At 37.9% G+C, this 18468-nt stretch overlaps 1 protein-coding gene across 5 annotated transcripts in view; it reads left to right on the top strand.

Moving 5' to 3' along the window:
• CHRDL1 (chordin like 1) overlaps positions 1-18468 on the top strand; it is a 111475-nt gene that overhangs the window by 52304 nt on the left and 40703 nt on the right. For 3 of the 5 annotated variants that reach the window (XM_081277666.1, XM_081277664.1, XM_081277662.1), the window contains exons 5-6: positions 13252-13397; positions 14873-14966. In XM_081277666.1, coding sequence (XP_081133792.1) covers positions 13252-13397; positions 14873-14966 — 240 coding nt within the window. The remainder of the gene's footprint in view (positions 1-13251; positions 13398-14872; positions 14967-18468) is intronic. The other 2 variants (XM_081277665.1, XM_081277663.1) reach the window with 1 other exon arrangement.

Below are 18468 nucleotides of genomic sequence, written 5' to 3'. Positions count from 1 at the left end.
GTGAGAAATCCTAGGAGGCTTATGTAATGAGATTGGAATGGTCCATGAGCTGAATAATGGAGCTGATGATAAAGCTGTTCAGTAGAGTGGAAGAAATTTGGATAGGGAAGAACATAGAGGTTCCCTCTGAAAGAGTGGATTGTGAGAAACATCCACCAGTAAGTGCTCTCATCACACAGAAAGCTGAAAATGAGTTTGTATAACTTTAGAGCCCTAGAATGTGGAACTCTAGAGCCCTAGAATATGGATCAGAGTTGCTTTCAGAGCTCTCGTACTGGTACTACCTTTGCATTTCAATGGGGAAGGCACCTCTTTTGCATCCTAGAACACATTGAGAGTCTTGTAGAATCCACTGACCCTTTTCCCAGAGAAGGTCTATGTATACATTCTCCTTCACTCAAATACTGTAACTCGTTTCACAATCACTCTTGGGAGTCACACTACTTCTTTCCATCTATCTGGGTCTTAAATAATAAGCCACATTGTTCCTGTATAGTTATGTTTATATCTTACTGAATCTAAAAATAGACTCTCAACATGGAAGCATATACCTTGTTTGTTCCTCCATGCTATGCTCTGTTCTAGTGTCAGAGTCAGCAGAAGTTGGAGAAGTACAAAATATGAGCTGTATCTCTTTTGTGGGTTTTAATAATTTAGAAAGAGATACACCTGTTGTCAGGCACTAGATAGTAGGGGAAAGATAGACCATTACAATTGCTGTAAGATATCAAAATGTGTTTGACAGACCCTTGGGTCTGAGTAGGATATGAGTAAGCCAAGGGTAGTCTGTGGGGGTGGTTGAGTCTCGCATGAGTCAGAGCAGAGTTAGCAAGGAGCTCACAGGGGCCCAGACCAGCTGGTAGAGCATTGATGAGCCAAGAGGTACATCTTTGATGGAGACATCTTTGAGATGTACTTCATGACCCTGGCTGAACCTTGCTGTGATGCTTCTCCATCTGTGAGGCTTCAGCCCTTTTGTGCTTGCTCCCAGACAGATGACTGACACTGCAAGGCTAGAATTGCTACCTGGAAGGCAACAAATCCCAAGCCAAGGGCCTTTTCTAAGTTGCCACAGTCCACATGGAACATAGTAATGTCTCAATCCTGGATGATCAGAGTGGACACAACCATAAATATTTTTGCATTCATAGGGAATTCACTTAGTTATCTGGATGCATCCGTAATCAGTGGGTTGTGTTGCATATGGCTCTGTTACTCCCTGAACCTTTTAAAAAGTAATTACATCTCTGTGAAGCAGAAGCAGGTAAAATAGTTAATCCCAACACAACTCTCTCTCTCTCTCTCTCTCTCTCTCTCTCTCTCTCTCTCTCTCTCTCTCACACACACACACACACACACACACACACTCAGAAATACAGAAAGTTCTTTAGAAACTGAGGACAAGAGATACAAAATAGGGGCTGTGGCTGTGGCTGTGGCTCAGTGGTACAGCACTTGCCTAGCACATGTGAGGCACTGGATTTGATCCTCAGCACCACATAATATATATTAAAGGTATTGTGTAAAGAGAGAGAGAGAGAGAGAGAGAGAGAGAGAGAGAGAGAGAGAGAGAGAGAGATGCAAAATAACAGGAGTCCCATCACAGAGCTAGGCAGTGGCATAACCAAAAATACAAATAACCCCCCGCCAAAAAATCTAGGTCCAGTTGGCAAACACCCCTGGTTTCACAGAGACATGGGCTCTTCTCACACAATGTCTCAAACCATCCTTCCCAGCCATCTGCCTAACAAGCCTGCATATTCAGGCAGGGTCAGCTACTGACTGACAGCAGCTGAAACATTAACGGAAATGGGATGAAAAACAGCATGCAGATGGGGTCCGGATGAGGAGGGGGACAACTGGGATCAGACCAGGGTGTGAGCTTTCAGCGCCCTCTCCTACTCTCTTCTCTCCAGCTGGAGCATCAGATGACTGTTTCCTCTCACTCGCCACCTTCTTGGTTGGGACAGAATGTTGTGTCTGTTTAGCTGTAGAGTGATCTGCTGAATCTGCTACAAGAATTTCCTGGCCTGGGATCCCACTGGGGGTTGGGCTGGGGATAGGAGTAGGGAAGCCACTAGCCTTGCTGAAGGTGTGGGCCCACACAGAGTCTTCTTGAATATTCCAAGCAGCAAAGTCTTTCGTCTATCAGTCTTCTTTAGTTCAGCTGTCTGACAGACCCACTCCACCTCCAAAGTGGATCCCCATGACAGGGGACATGGAGCAAACTTATGATTTAGGATTGGACGCCCTACCATTTTGTGATTCTCTCTTTCTTTTTAAATTAATTTTATAGGTTCATTATAATTATATACATAATAGTGGAATTCATTGTGACATATTTATATGAGCATATAGCATATTTTGTTTTGTTTTATTCTCTCTTGCTTCCCCTTTCCTTTTCCTCCTTCTTCCCCAAGAATCTCTCCCTCTATTTTACTAGTCTCTCTTCTACTTTCATAAATCCCTTTTCTTTCATTTTTTTTCTCTCTAGTTTCCATATGAGAGTAAACATAAGACCCTTGACTTTCTGAGTCTGGCTTATCTCACTTAGGATGATGCTTTCCAATTTTATTCATTTTCCTGCAAATGACATAACTTCATTCTTCTTTATGGCTGAGTAGAATTCCATTGTGTATATATACCACATTTTTTATCCAATTGTCCATTGATGGACACCTAGGTACATTATGATTCCATAATTCAGCTAGTGCTGCTATAAGAATTGGTGTATGTCACTGTAGTATGCTGATTTTAGGTTTTTTCTTTGGATAAATATTAAGGAGTGTGATAGCTGGCTCATATGGGAGTTATATGCCTAGTTTTTTGAGGACTCTTCATACTGCTTTCTAGAGTGGTTGTACTAGTCTGCAGTCCCACTAGCAATGTACAAATATACCTTTCCCCCTACATCCTTAGCAGCATTTATTATTATTTGTATCTTGATATTGCCATTCTAACTGGAGTGAGATGAATCTCAGTGTAGTTTTGATTTGCTAGTAAATTCCCTTTTTAAAATATCTTTATTTTATTTTTATGTGGTGCTGAGGATCGAACCCAGGGCCTTGCACATGCTAGGTGAGCACTCTACTGCTGAGCCACAACCACAGCCCTGTAACTTCCCTTCTTTACCTGCCTCCCTGTCACCATGCTACAAAGCACCTTTATTGTGTCTATGCCCCTCCCATTTTGATACATAGCTTTTTGTCTGTATTGTAGAATGTTTAGTGGTTTAACTTTTTGGGTATCAGCTTGATGGGGATACAATCTCCATGCTATAAAATTCGCTCTTTTGTGTACAGTATATTTGATTATAGTATATTCACAAGATATTGAAGCCAACATTACTATCTTATTGCAGAATATCTTCATTATTCTTCCAAAAGAAGTCCTGTACCTACTAGCAGTCATTGCCTATTCTACACCAGTTCTGGTATCCACAAATTGGCTTTCTGTCTGTACATCTTTGACTATTCTGGACATTTTATATAAATGGAATCCTACAATATGTGATATTTTATGACTGGCTTTTTCACTTAGCATAATGAAATAATGTTTTCAAGCCTCATCTATTATAACCGAATATATACATTATGTGAATATACCATATTTTGCTTATCCTTTCATCCATTGATGGATATTTGGATTGTTTCTGACTATTGTGAATAATGCTGCTGCTAACATTCATATACAAGTATCTGTTTGTTTCTGAACTTTCAATTCTTTTGAGAATTGAAAATACCTAACAGTGATATTGCTGATTCTTCTGATACCTGTATGGGTTAATTTTTTGAAAAACAACCTGAACTGTTTTCCAAAGCTATTGTACCATTTCACGTTTTTACGTTCACACCATCAGTTTTTGAGGGTTTTAATTTCTTCACATTTTTGCCAATGCTTCTTATTATTGTTTTTTTTTTCATTATAGCCAGTGCATTTGGGTGCAAACTGGGATCTTGTTTTGTTATTTTGGTCCCCTGACCTGGTATTGCTCTATATTAGGGAATTGTTCCAGTCTTCTGTACCCATTACTACAAATTTATTAAAAATCTGCTTTAACTAATGCTTGAACCTGGGAGTATATCAGGCATTCTGGTAGTACCAAAAGGAAGAGAGTGTAGGTCATGGCGAACTTGCTGCCTTTGGAAGCTCTACCATATTGGCAGTAATCTGCTCTACTGACTGCTCATTTTTCTTTCTTCCACTGAAACCATCATGTGCAGAAATAGGTGAGGCTTCCTTGCAGAGGTGAAACTAGAACTGGACCATGAAGAGTGGGAAGTAGCAAGATGGATAAATGGCGAAGTGGAGAGGCATCCTAAATGGGAAAAAGTAAAATCCTCTTTGAAAAGCAGCTTAGATACTGATCAAAACAGATGCAACTTAAACCAATCAAGAATCACTTTTGTTTAGCAATTTTGGAGAACATGCAACAGTAGGGGAGATTGGAAATGATGGCTAATTTACAGTGGGACAGTTGTCTGAGGAGCTCAATTTTTCTTTCTTCTCCTTGGCTTTAGGACCACTCATAATCACAAATATGTTTGTGGCCTTTTTTACCCTTAAGTCCACCTGTCTGAGCCCTCAGGAAATCCAAAGCAGAATCTAGTATATGAGTTTGGTAAATGCCTTTGGCCATAATGAAAATGCTGGGCCAAAAAATCACACCTGATTGGCCTCCTGCTGACCTGAGGGCATGGGACAGATGGTGTCAACTTAGAACTGGAGCATAATGTGATACCAAAACACATATTATGAATCTGATGGCTCAGAAGTGACTCTTTAGTCACCACTCAAGGTCTGGCAATTTCTGAGAATTTCTGTATGGCAGATAAACAATAATTGCATGAGGGTGAAAACAGTACTGTCACTATGGTGCAGGGGTTGAGAATTTCTAAGTTAAAATACAGAATATTGACTAAAATGTGTTACTGCTCGTTTGGAGTTCAGCATCAGCCTTATTCAGGAGCATGATCTCTAGTGTGGGAAGAGGATGGTCACTGACAGGACTAGGTCACCCCGTAGCTCTTCCCTTACCAGTCTGCTTTCTTCCATCCAGAAATCCCATATTCATAGCTAGCTATAAGATATAAATGATAGACTATAACACTAATATGTATCTGGTATTATGCTGAGCCCATTCTATATCTTATCTTCTTTGCTTCTTTCACCTGTGAGGCAGGTACTATTATCCCAATTTTACAGACAGGGGAACTGAAGCTCAAAGATGGGAAGCAATAACTAAATAGGTTAATTGAATACAAAATTCAGATAATAAACAATAACTAAGTAGGTTAGTTGAATACAAATGGAACATTATAAAGCAAGGCCTTTCCCCTCACTAGCACAGATCTTGGTAGTTACAATTTCAGCAAGCTCTCTCACATAAATTCTAAGTTCTGGAGTTTCACACCCTTTGCTCTGTGTTCTACAACCTTAATATGGATAAAGCACTTTCAAATGCCCATATCACAATATAATTATCTAGAATATGACTCTGTCTTCCATTAACCCCTAGTATGAATTAGTTAATGGGACTAATGCTGAGGCCCACTAGCAGGACTTCAATGTAGTGGGTCAAAGAAAGTTTGGGAAAGAGCTGGAAATCATAATACTCTGCCCAAGAAAAGTAGATCCAGTTATGTCATCACATCAAGGGGCAAAAAGAAGTGATGCTGGTTGGAGCTCTGAAAAGAAGGACTTAGATTGTAGGCATCACCAGTTCAGCTGATGGACCGATTTGAAGCAGTACCTCTACTTCTACTTTCCTTGCATTTAAAGGCCTAAAAGCCAGCCCAAATTTGTATAATGACTTTAAACTATTTAAGAAAGCAATGCAATAGCCCCATCTTCTCCCAGAGGCACTAAATAGTGTTGCTAGGAGAAAACCCCTTCATCAAAATAAGACTGAGAACACAGAATCTTAACTATGGTCTATCTGACTAGTAGGAACAGATCTGGGCTTCTGATGACCAGATTTGGAAGACTGATTTTTTTTTATGGTTAGAAGAGATCTAAAATGGTCATGTAGTCTAGCCTATGACCTTCCAAGTAAAATTATTTCAAACATAGTTTTTAAATTTAATTTTTGAGTGAGAAATACATTTCTATAATTCAAGAATGTGAATGCATATGTAGGTGTTCATATATATATATATATATATATATATATATATATATATATATATATTCATAGGTATACACACACACACACACACACACACATATATATATATATATATATATATATATATATTCAGATGTCTGATTCACCACTGCCTCACATCCTACCTATTCTTATCTTACTCCCACAAGAATAACTCCCCTGTAACTTATAGTACATTTTAATATATCTTTCAGGTCTTCTTTTGAGAATATGAGTAAAATGAATACATAGTCTTTTTAAATTATATTATTTTATATAAAATTTAGTACACTGTGCACATCATTTACACCTTATTTATTTAATAATATATTTTTCTATCACACTGCATAGAGAGCATATTCATTCTTTTATATAACTACATAATATATCATTATATTAATGAGTCACCACAAATTTAACCAGGTGTCTAGTGATGGATATAGAAGTTGTTTCCATGTATTGCCAGTAAAAACAATGCTGTAATGAATAATTGCTATATATTTCACATGTGAGTAAATATATCTGCAGAATGAATTCTTAAAAGAAAAATTGCTGTGTCAAGTGTATGTGTATTTCAAATTGGTAGATTTTGCTAAATTGTCATCCATATTGTTTTTATCGGTTATTCACAGCCTTTCCAAGAGAGTATATTACTCAAACTTCTGGATTTTTTTTGATATAAAGAAAAACATGGTATCTTGATGCAGATTTAATTTGTATTTATATTTATCTTACAAATGAAATTGAACATATTTTCCATTCAGTGGATTAAACAAAGGGGAATGAAGGGAAGGGAGAAGGATAGGAATAAGAGAGACAGTGGAATTAATCTGATACAACTTTCCTATGTACATATATGAATACACCACAATGAACATCTACATTAGGGGCAACCACAAGACTGGATCCCAGTTAGAATTAAGATATACTCAATGTTTATGTAAATATGACAAAATATACTCTAGTGTCATGTATATCTAAAAAACACAAAAGAAGAAATTGGGGGCTGGGGTTTTGGCTCAGTGGTAGAGAGATTGCCTAGCACATGTGAGGCACTGGGTTCAATCCTCAGCATGGAAGGAAGGAAAGGAGGGAGGGAGGAATTAAAAAGAAATTGAACATATTTCCTTATTTCAAAAGCCATTTCTGTCATTTGTCTATATTCTTTGCACATTGTTACTATTGGATCATTTGCCTTTTTCTAATTGATTTCTAGGAACTCTTTATATATTAGGGACAAATAGAATTTTTAATCCCAAGATACTCTTTCCCACTTGATATTATGTGGCAGTTTGTAATATTTGACTTCTTCTATTATGAACCTTTACATGTTATTTAAATACATTACTATTTATCACCTTTTAAAACCTCCTCTAATGAGAACATTATCCTATTGAAATGAGAGAAGAATCTTCTTTATCTTTGTAGCTTTAACCTGGCATTGTGTCAGACTTATCAAAGGTATTATCAAAGTATATTTAAGGTGAGGAAACCTGGGTGCAAAGAGATTAAGTAGTCTTCCCAGGATCACAAATCAGAAACATACCAAAGTGCATGTTTTAGTCCCTTTGGGCTGTTATAACAAAATACTATAAACTGAGTAGAATATAAACAAGGGAAATTAATTTCTCACATTTATAGAAGCTTGGAAATCCAAGATCAAGTTGCCAGCAGATTTAGTGTCTGCTGAAGGTCCACTTTGTAGTTCTTAGAGGACACTTTCTCTCTGAAACCTCACATGATAGAAGGGGTAAACAAGCCACTTTAGGCCTTTTATAAGGACATTGATTTCATGAAGGCAGAGCATTTAAATCCCAGAGCCTCAACTCCTAATACCATCACCTTGAGGGTTAGAATTTCAATGTATGAATTTGAGGGAACAAAAACATTCAGATCGTAGCATCTGTGATCCTAGAGATCCAATGTTTGCAGACCCCAGAGACCAGGCTCAGTTGTTTTCTCTTGCATCATGATGAGATACAGAGCTGAAAAACACAATTTGTAAGCAGTGACCTACTCCACGAGGTCATTTCCCAGCCTTTCTACAATTTTCTCCTCAATTGGATTATACAATTCTATTTTGATGGATCTACATGTGCATCTCTCTCTGTACCTCACAGGAAACTAAAGGGAGTATAAACCTCTTCTTTCAAGCCTTTATCTCCATTCCCTTCCTCCATCCCTGCACCCACCAGTTGATTGCAGATGTGCTAGTAAAAATGTCAGAGTACCATATAAACATTAGAATGAGGCTCAGCTATCAAAAGTGAAGTAGAAGCCAGAGCAATGATTGCAATGTCTAAAGAAGGGACAGCTTGGCACTGAGGAAATTAGCAACTGATCCCCCGAAGCTCTGGAGAGTTTTTAATTTATGTTGTCATAATGGGAGCTTGATCTGGAACTGGATATATACTAGCTGAGAACCATCCCATTGAGAAAATGGAAATCTGAGGGTGGAGGGAGAAAGGGGAAAGGAGCAAACAGATTGAAGACTTGGGGTTCCAGTGAGTGGGGATAAGGGTAGTACCAGGAAAGGAAAGAATAATGTACCAAAGGAAGTGGGGTAGGACCACAGACTTTTTGGTAAAAATTTCCAGGCACTTTGAAGAGCAGAAAAAATCTAGAACATGGTTATTCCCACTAAGATGTTACTGACAATGCATAGCCTCTCATGGAAAGTCTTGGGATTGCAAAAATTGATGGTAAAAATGCAGCCATTTTAGGCATCAGTGAGAGAAAAGGTATTAGAGATAATTTGAATAAATGGTGCTTTTTGAGCACCTCAGAAATCATTCTGCTTACATATAAGATTTCCGCCCCGGGGGGAAGTGCTTTTTTCTCATCACATTTGTACTAATATGCCTTATTGCTGCTTTGCTTACTGTGTGATGTTCTTCCTCCTCTCCTTTTTATAGTGCACTGTGGGAATTTGACCGGAAACAGGGGAGATGGGAAGGCTAGACATCATGTAGCCTGGTCATTTTTGTTGTAGCATTCTCCTGAGGGGTCTTGGAGCCAGCATGGCTTTAGACTGACTTTCTGCCAGTTTTTGGCCAGGAACACTGAATGTGTTCCAAGGATAGTTGGTTAGAAGCCCAGCCACCTTGGAAAATCTGGGAAAGGAGAGGGTAGAGACTGAGGTGGCTTTTCTTGCTTCTGTGGTTGGGAAGCATACTGTTTTGGCCCTCTAAAGAGGCAAGGGGAGATTGAGTCTCATACCCCATTCTTAGAAAAATTGAGCCCCAAAGAGGTAAAGTGCAAGGTTATGGAAATTGGTGCCCAAGCTAGTGTTATGACCTAGTGATCCTATCCCTAAGGTTTCACATCCATTCTGCAAACAGAATACAAGCTTGAAGGCAGAGGAGTGCCTAGGAAGCAGTTGTATGATGTAGGTTAAATCTTTTGGGCCTCACTTTCATAATTTCCTGCCTACACTGTTAAGGATGTTCAAAGAGTAAAATGATAAGTGAGAAGATGTTAAGATAATTTTATTGCATACACTATTTGTAAGCTTGACCATATTTGCTTTATTTTTCTTTGATTCTCATTTGTCTTCCTGCCTTGCTTTCTCCCTGTCTCCTGTTGAGTAGATTAATAGATTCCAATGCCAGGTTACTCCCAAGACTATTCTAAGGAAGACTTTCTGCTTCCAGTAGAAAAACTCACTCCACAGTTGCCCTGCCATTTATACCTTAGTGGAAAACCAATTATAAAAATTGATGCACATTTTTTAAAAATATATTTTTAGTTGTAGATGGACATAGTATCTTTATTTTATTTATTAATTTTCATGTGTTGCTGAGGATCAAACCCAGTGCCTCACATGTGCTAGGCTATACTACTGAGCCACAAAACCAGCTCCACATTAAAAAAAAATATTGATCTTTTTAAAAAAAATAAGTGACAGTGGAATGCATTACAATTCTTATTACACATATACAGCACAATTTTTTATATCTCTGGTTGTATATAAAGTATGTTCACACCAATTCATGTCTTCATATCTGTACTTTGGATAATAATGTCCATAACTTTCCACCATCCTTGTTTATCCTCTGCTCCATCCCTTCCCCTCCCATCCCTCTTCCCTATCTAGAGTTTGTCTATTCCTCCCATACTCCCCCTCCCTACCCCACTATGAGTCAGCCTCCTTATATTAGAAAAAAACATTCGGCATTTTTTTTGGGGGGTGGCTAACTTCACTTAGCATTATCTTCTCCAACACCATTTTTTAAGGCTAAATAATTCCAAACTTTTCCTGGAGGAGGGCATTCCAAAGATCTACTGGCTCCTGTCAAAGCCATGGCAAATACTATTTTGTAGATCATCATACTTTTTCTTTATCACAAAAGTCTGAGATTTGGAATAATTAGATCCCGTGAGCAAATGGTCCCGCTCCTGTCTTTTCTCTGATGAGTTTTACTCATTCCTGCTGTCTGGATATATGCACATATAGGCAGAAGCTAGAATTCTTAGCCCAGTGAAAGGGACAGTTAGTATAAGTTAAACTTTTACTTGGAGTGGAGACTTCTTTTTAAAGCAAAATTAAGGAAAAATTTTTAAATGCTGCAAAGTATAGAAATTTAATTATTACTCTAATTGTTGAAACTGAAGGAAAATACATGTTTTCTGGATATTTGGGGCCACATGGTGGTGGAGAGACAACACAGCCTTCACATTTTGTTGGTTTGGGTTTCAAATTAAATGATCTCTTCCTTGTTATAGACTTGAAGTGGTCAGTACCCTTCTTGATAGTGGCTAGGATGGAAGATTCTAGAATCAGTCAGATATTAATATCCAGGTATTGCCAAATTACAAGTTATTTGACAAATCAATTTGGACAAATCAATTTCTAAGCCTTAATTTTTCTCATCTGCAAAAAGGGCACAATTATGTCTACATTAGAACATGATTAGTAAGTGCAATGAAATAATGTGTGCATAAGAACTCTCCATTGTGCATGGCATTGAGTTAGGGCTCATGTATTGTTATATTATTATTATGGGTATTGTAGGTATTGTTAGCATTTATCACACAATAAAATAGAAATGATTGCTATTTATCAATCATTTCCATTACATTCTGGGAATTATTTTCATTTTTTTTTGTTTAAATTTTTGCTACCAGGGATTGAACCCAGAGGCACTTAACCCCTGAGCCATTTCTCCAGTACTTTTTATATTTTATTTTGAGACAGCATCTTGTAAAGTTGCTTAGGGCCTGGCTAAATTGCTAAGGCTGGCTTTGAACTCATAATTCTCCTGCTTCAGAATCCCAAGTCACTGGGATTACACGCATGTGCCACCACATTGGGCTTCATTTTGTTTTTTAAAAGAAGTTATATGGAGGTATAATTTGTCCACATAAATTAAACTGATATTCATCATAGTTTTGATTGATAGCAAGGATGGTCCAACTCTCTTAGCTTCTAATGAAACACCCAACTCGTTTTCTTCTCTCACTTTCCTGTGGCAGGCGTTTTCCAAGTTCTGCTTGTGCCTTTTGATTATTCATAAATCAATGATCAGTTTAATCTTAGAACATGTTCATTATTATTTGGTGTGTGTATGTTTGTGTGTGGATGTGTGTGCGTATACATGTATCATGTACTGAAGGAAACACAGTGAAAAGATTTCTAGAGATCATTCACTTAGAATTAACTCACTGAGTATATTGACCCTTTGCTACATGGTAACCCTACAGTAGACTCCATGGAGGAAAGAGACATTTGAGAATCCTGGTTCTTAAAAAGTAATACATATACAGATTGCAGAATCACATCGGTTACACATCCACATTTTTACATAATGCCCTATTAGTAACTGGGAGTTCATAACCCACTTGAATCTAATGTATGAAATATGATATGTCAAGAGATTTGTAATGTTTTGAACAACCAATAAAAAATAAAATAAAAAAGTAATACATACACATGCATATATTGGTTGATAGAAGGTGAACTTTAGATTCAGGAGACCAGATATTGATTCCTCTTTTTACCATTCACTAGCTTTGTGACTTCAGATAAGTCACTCAATCTCAGTTACTTGTTTCCCTGAAATGAAAAACAGGATAAGACTCTACCCTACTTGATCCACAGCATTGTTGAGGCTCCATTATAACAATATATGTGAAGCTTCTTTGTAAATGGTTTTCTAGGTTACCATGATTCACAAATATGAGTTCTAACTATTCAGATATCAAATGAGTTCTAATAATATTCAAATATTGAATTGTGTGATTTAGACATCTTATTCCCTGAGAGTTCCTGACAGTGGACTGGGATTATTAGGGAATACTTTGTGGAGGTAAGGAAACATGAACAGAGCCTGTATCAGTTAGGATTTCAGTAACTGGAAGAGAGTGGAGAGAAGGAGCAATCTTGGTAGAGGGATTAACAATAAGCAAAACCTGCAGAGGCCGGAACAAGCATCCAAGAACTGATATAAAACACAATAGAAACCAGATGAGGCGGTGCATGCCTGTAATCCCAGCGGCTGGCGGACGGGTGATTCACGAGTTCAAAGCCAACCTCAGCAACAGTGAGGTGCTAAGCAATTCAGTGAGACCTTGTCTCTAAATAAAATACAAAATAGAACTTGGGATGTGGCTCAGTGGTCCAGTGCCCCTGAGTTCAATCCCTGGTTACCCACCTCAAAAAAACAACACAATAGAAGGTAAAGTTTCTATGGTAGCTATAATAGACTGTTCCTCTTCTGAATGAATAGGTGGAAAAGATTTAAAAGAGATAACATGGACTGTTTCCTTTCAGGCAAGTTAATATCTTATTTATCTAAGACTATTAGCTCCATCAATGCAGGGACCTTGTCTTTGTTCTCTGTTCTCTCTCTAATGCTTATTACAATGCCTGACACATAGTAGGTGCTCAATAAATGCCCAATAAATAAAAGAATGAATGGATGATGATGTCAACTTCTATTTTTGTCGGCTGTTTTAGTGCTATGTGAAATCATTAGCCACTGAAGCAAGGATTGTCCTTTAACTCCCTCTATGTAGTACAGCCCCATCTGCTGTTGGGATTTATGAAATTCTTTGCAATGTTTTCAATACTTTATGTGTTTTTTTTTTTCTCCACCCTGTTCCAGAAGACTCCTTACCCCCAGTGAACAGTAAGGTGACCAGCAAGTCATGTGAGTACAATGGGACTACTTATCAACACGGGGAGCTGTTCGTGGCTGAAGGGCTCTTTCAGAACCGGCAACCCAATCAGTGCACCCAGTGCAGCTGTTCGGTAAGACCTTGCCTCTCTGTGTCCCTGCCAACTCCTCCCCAAATAAGAAAGCTTCCTCTTTATTTGTGTTTTTTCCTCTGAGCTTACATTGTAAGATGTTTGAATGAAAGATAAATTATATTCAATCATAAACCTCCCTGCCAATCCAAACTCCTCAATTTTTACCAACTCCTTTGAAGAGCTCAGGCCCAGTTCTGTCCCAGGCTTAAAGCTGTAAGACTGCTTAAATGGGTGATGATGATCTGTTTGACTTGATCTTCACTCCTTTTGATAATGGTTATACCACCTAAGCCTTCGTCTAGGGGAGTCATAACTATTTGAAGCACTGAAAATATTATTGGTAGAAAATTCCCTGGCATTCTAGGGCCCTTGTCGTTGGATAGGGCCACTCGATCCAATTCACAAAAAAATGTGGTATCTATTGGTTACCATCTCTGAAGTATTTTACTAACCAGATAATTCCTGGTGTACTACAAAGAGAAAATTCTATATATGCTTAATTACAATAATTCTTGTGACATCACTTATTGAAAGAACTGCATATAGTTCACAAATAAAATACACTCATTCTGTCTTTACCTAATTGTGCACTCCAGAGAATAGCATAGATAAAACTAGGAAATGGAGTACAAAAGGGATATTTAAAATGAAGCATTAAGGAATAAAGTTAGGTATAGAAACAACTTCAATACTTGTAAGGGGCATTAAGCACTGGATAGCTAAGGAAATTTCTAGAAACTTCCCTTTGGGATTTATGGTAAACCTGTAGTATCTCAGTAATATGGAAGAGTTTTATTGTGACCTTGATTTCTTAATGAGCTTTCAGCAAACCTTCTAGTCCCAGAAGGATATGCTTCTAAGAACTAAGAGAAAGGTTTAAGGAACACCATTCAAAAGATAGAATTTAGGAAATGGAAATGATTGCAAGGACAGATGTAACCAGCAAGCAAATTGAATCCTCTCTCTTGTCTTGCACTGGATTGAGCTGCATAATTCAGACCATTTTGTATAATTTTGTATTACCTCAAGGAGAGCCTGTTTTTCTGGTTTGAAAAAGGTACTCTATTGAATGTTACAAACAGTAGTTTTGACCTAAATCTTCATGCCCTTATGCTCCCAACATCCATCTCAGGTGTAATGGGAACCAAGGGATGTAGTTTACAAAGAAGGAAGAAGCAAGACTATATTTGATGGTTTAAAGGCTCATATCAGCCCTCACAGAATACTTTCTACCACTTGGGACCAACCAGGATGCTTGGATTGGCTTGCTAACTCTTCTCAGACTTAATTTCTGGCATGGAGAAATAGTAAGCAAGCAAAAAAAAAATGCATAGTGAAATGAAGGAAGTACCTAGAACTGACTATGGGAGAGCAGCACCATGTTTTGAGTCCTTACTATATCCTTGGTACTGAGATAAGCCTTTACAAATATTATCCCAGATCATTCTGATTTTAATTCTATTTCTCCTTGGCAGGAGGGTAATGTGTATTGTGGTCTCAAGACTTGTCCCAAATTAACTTGTGCATTTCCAGTCTCAGTTCCAGATTCCTGCTGCCGGGTATGCAGAGGTAGGTGTTTCACATACCAAGACCTGGGCTGCTGCCATCCTGAGTAGCAGAACTTAGAAAAGAGGAAAATATTTATCTATTCTCTTAGGGAAAGGAGATTGGCTAAGGTAATCATAGTTTTCAGAAGTGCTTCACAAAAGAAGAATAAAAGCATTGATTTTTAAGGGCCACAGCCTAAAAGAAACTGTGTTGGAGTTCAGCAGGGAATAGTGGGTGGGAGTCATCTAATGTGAAAGTGATTATATTTATCTCTCCTTCCTTAATCCTTTCTAGCTTGGTCCCTAAATTATTGTATCGTAAAACACAACCATTTCCATGCACATCCTTTAAAGGAAGAACAGACCTTGCAAAGTATTAATGTAACCATTTCAAAGACTGTGCAGACCAAAGTTAGTTCTATTTTTAAAATCTCGCAATAAAATAATGACAAGCTCACTAACAACAAAATGGGAGGCATCATCTTCTCAAATGAAAAAAAAAATTAAATCATCGTCATCTTCTCAAACCAGTCTTTTCTTCTTTGGGTTCCATTTTTTTTTTTTTTTTAAGAATGGTACCACTTTTCCCCTCTAGGCTTCTAGGGTCAGAACTAGTCACTTTTAATTTTGCCTTTGTTCCCTCTTCATAAATAACCAAATTTATCGGCCATCTTGTGTGTTCCTCTGTTTTCCCACTGGAAATATCCTAATATTGTCTTCTTTCCTTATATCCAGTCAACATGTTTTTGGAGTATTTACTATATGCAAAACAAGGTGCTAAAAGTAGGTATACATTAGTAAATGGAGTAGACATACAGGGTACTCCTAGACTATATGGCAGAATTATATGTATCACAAAAAAGTGGCCCCTTATTAAGATATGTTATTGCCATTTGCTAGAAAGTCTTTGGGAATGCATCTTTTTAGCTACAGCACCCTCATGCATTATATAACCTACACAACTATATGTAGCATACATGGCAGCACAAATATGTTCTTTGCTCTTCTGGAACTCTCATTCTACCATTCAGGCAAATAATAAAAAAATACATGAATAAATATCCAAATGTAAACAACATAAGTACTATTAAAGAAATAATGAACTGAGGAAATAACAGGTCTGGAAGACCTTTGACTAGATGACATTTAAGCTTAGATCTGAAAGATGGAAAGGAGCCATCCATGTAAAGAGCCTGGGGAAGAGTATTCCAGGCAGAGGGAAAAAAAGTTTAAAGGCTCCAGGTAGGGAAGCTTGGAGCATACAATGACCCTGAGGACAACTGTGGCTGGAATATGGTGATTGTGGTTGAAACTGGCAGGACAACAAGATGAGGCTGGAGAGGTGGACAGATGAGTGACACCATACATGACTTGGAAGGCCATGGGAAGAAGTTTTAATTTCAGCTTTTAAGCACATGGGAAATCAATGGAAATTTTTGAGCAAGATTGTGACATTATCCAGTTGATGTATCAAAAGATTTCACTGGCTGTAATTTCCATTTTAAAATGGAGGGATGCAATAATGCAAGTAGAGAGACCAGGGAGGTGACCTCTCTAGTGTGAAAGGGTGACTGTTTGTACTGGGGACACAGTACCAAGTGGTGGTTTTGAGTGGTGCCTCTGGAATCAAACTGCCTCTGGAATCAAACTGCCTATTCCTTTCTAGCTAGATGACCTTGTTCAACCTTCCAAACAATCTTTTAAAGTGAGGATAACATTAGTATCCGTCTCAAAAATGGTTCTGAAATTTAAGTGATATAACACAACAAAAGAACCTAGGTTATTGTGATGCATATAGTGAGGAGTCAATAATGGAAAGGGGACAGATTTGAAATATACTTAGAGCACTGATTCTCAACTATGGGTGCAAATCAGAACTGTCTTGGTGGATTTCTGCCCCAACCAAGAGGAGGAGGAGGAAGTGATTCCAATGTTCAGCCAAAGCTAAGAAACATGAGTTAGAGGAAATATAGGGTTTGCTCAACAAGGAAAGGCTGGTGACTTATATTGCCATCTTAACCTTCCACAAAGATAGCCTTAACCTTGTTACATGCCTTTTCGAAAGTCTTTATGCTGACACATCATATTTACTATGTGCCACTCCCAATTTTATGCATTTCACATATATGAACTCATTTAATCTCATGACAATTCTATGAGGTGAGTCCTATTATTATTATACTATTTTATACATGAAGAAACCAATGCAGAGAAAGCTTAAGAACTTTACACGAAGTCAAGTAACTGGTGAATCTAGGAGCTAAGAGCTGACTTCTGGAAGCCTGGCTCAAGATTTGAGCTCTTAACCATGATACTCTGCCATTGAAAGATATGCTGCCTATTGCCACTAGAATACATGTTAAGCCCCTAACTCTGATGCTGGAATCCCCCATTGGTCTGGCTTCCATTTACCTCTACAGCCCAATATTCTTCCATTCATATCCTTCAGGTTTCACTCATATTGTTCTTGTGCTTTCTTACCTTTGTACTTTTGCTCTTTCTTCCCTCTTTTAATGTTTCTCAAATTTTATTTTGCTTCAAAATTTCCTAGACAATGTGTTGAAATTCATATCTCTGGAACATACTTGCAGGTACTCTGATCTAGTGGCCTTGGACTGGGGCCCAGGAATCTGATAGATTGTATCATCATTCTGATGCAGAATGGTAGTGTATGGACTATCAGTTTGAGAAAATATTCCAAAAGTCACATAACCAACTGGAGATAGCCTGGAACCATGGTTATGTATCTGAGTTTAGTGTGCTGAAACAGCCTGTTAAAAGTCTGAGACCCAAATAAACTATAGAAAAGTAACTAATATTTATTTCTGATTGGTCAGGTAGTCTAATTCCAATCATACAGCAACCAAGTTTGGGGTGAATGAGTGGTGGCCATTTTATGATAAGGAACTGGGAGGAAAAGGAGATAGAATGACCGCTTATGTAAAAACTGCACATGTACAGTAAGTTAAGAGTGGGAGCAGGGAATGGTGCCTCTTAGTGGGAAATTATTTCCCTTCATTCCAGCCTATGAAGATCCTGCCAGACCTTCAAGACCTATCTCCAAAGCACTAATTAGGTACTAATGCAGTTAATCATCATCAGGACATATTTTGATAAACACTATATGGAAGGCCTTTCTCTCTTCTCTGCCTTCCCACCTCTATCCCTAATTTTTGTACTACTTAAAAGCATTTTTTAATCCTGCAAGCTAAGAGTAAATCTGCCTCTACATTTACAGTCCCTTAGCACTTAACCTGTCTCTCCAGTAGCATTTATCACCTGTCATCTTAGTCATTTATTATCTATATCTGTGTCTCTCATCCCTAATAATGTATAAATTTCTTAAGGCATCAATTCTTTCTGGTTCATGTTTATTTCTCCCACTGCACTAGGCATGGAGTAGGTGCTATTTAAATGACTGCATACTAGGTTGGAAAGATTACTAGAAGATAGCCCAGGACTTGAATTAGATACTAAAGTACTAAAATGGCATATAATTATTGTTTTTACTGACTGTTGTATCA

The sequence above is a fragment of the Spermophilus citellus genome (genome assembly GCF_964194105.1).
Source record: "Spermophilus citellus genome assembly, chromosome: X".
NCBI classification, from domain to species: Eukaryota; Metazoa; Chordata; class Mammalia; order Rodentia; family Sciuridae; genus Spermophilus; species Spermophilus citellus.
Note: the sequence above shows the minus strand (reverse complement) of the source record. Positions and strands in the feature narration are given on the sequence as shown.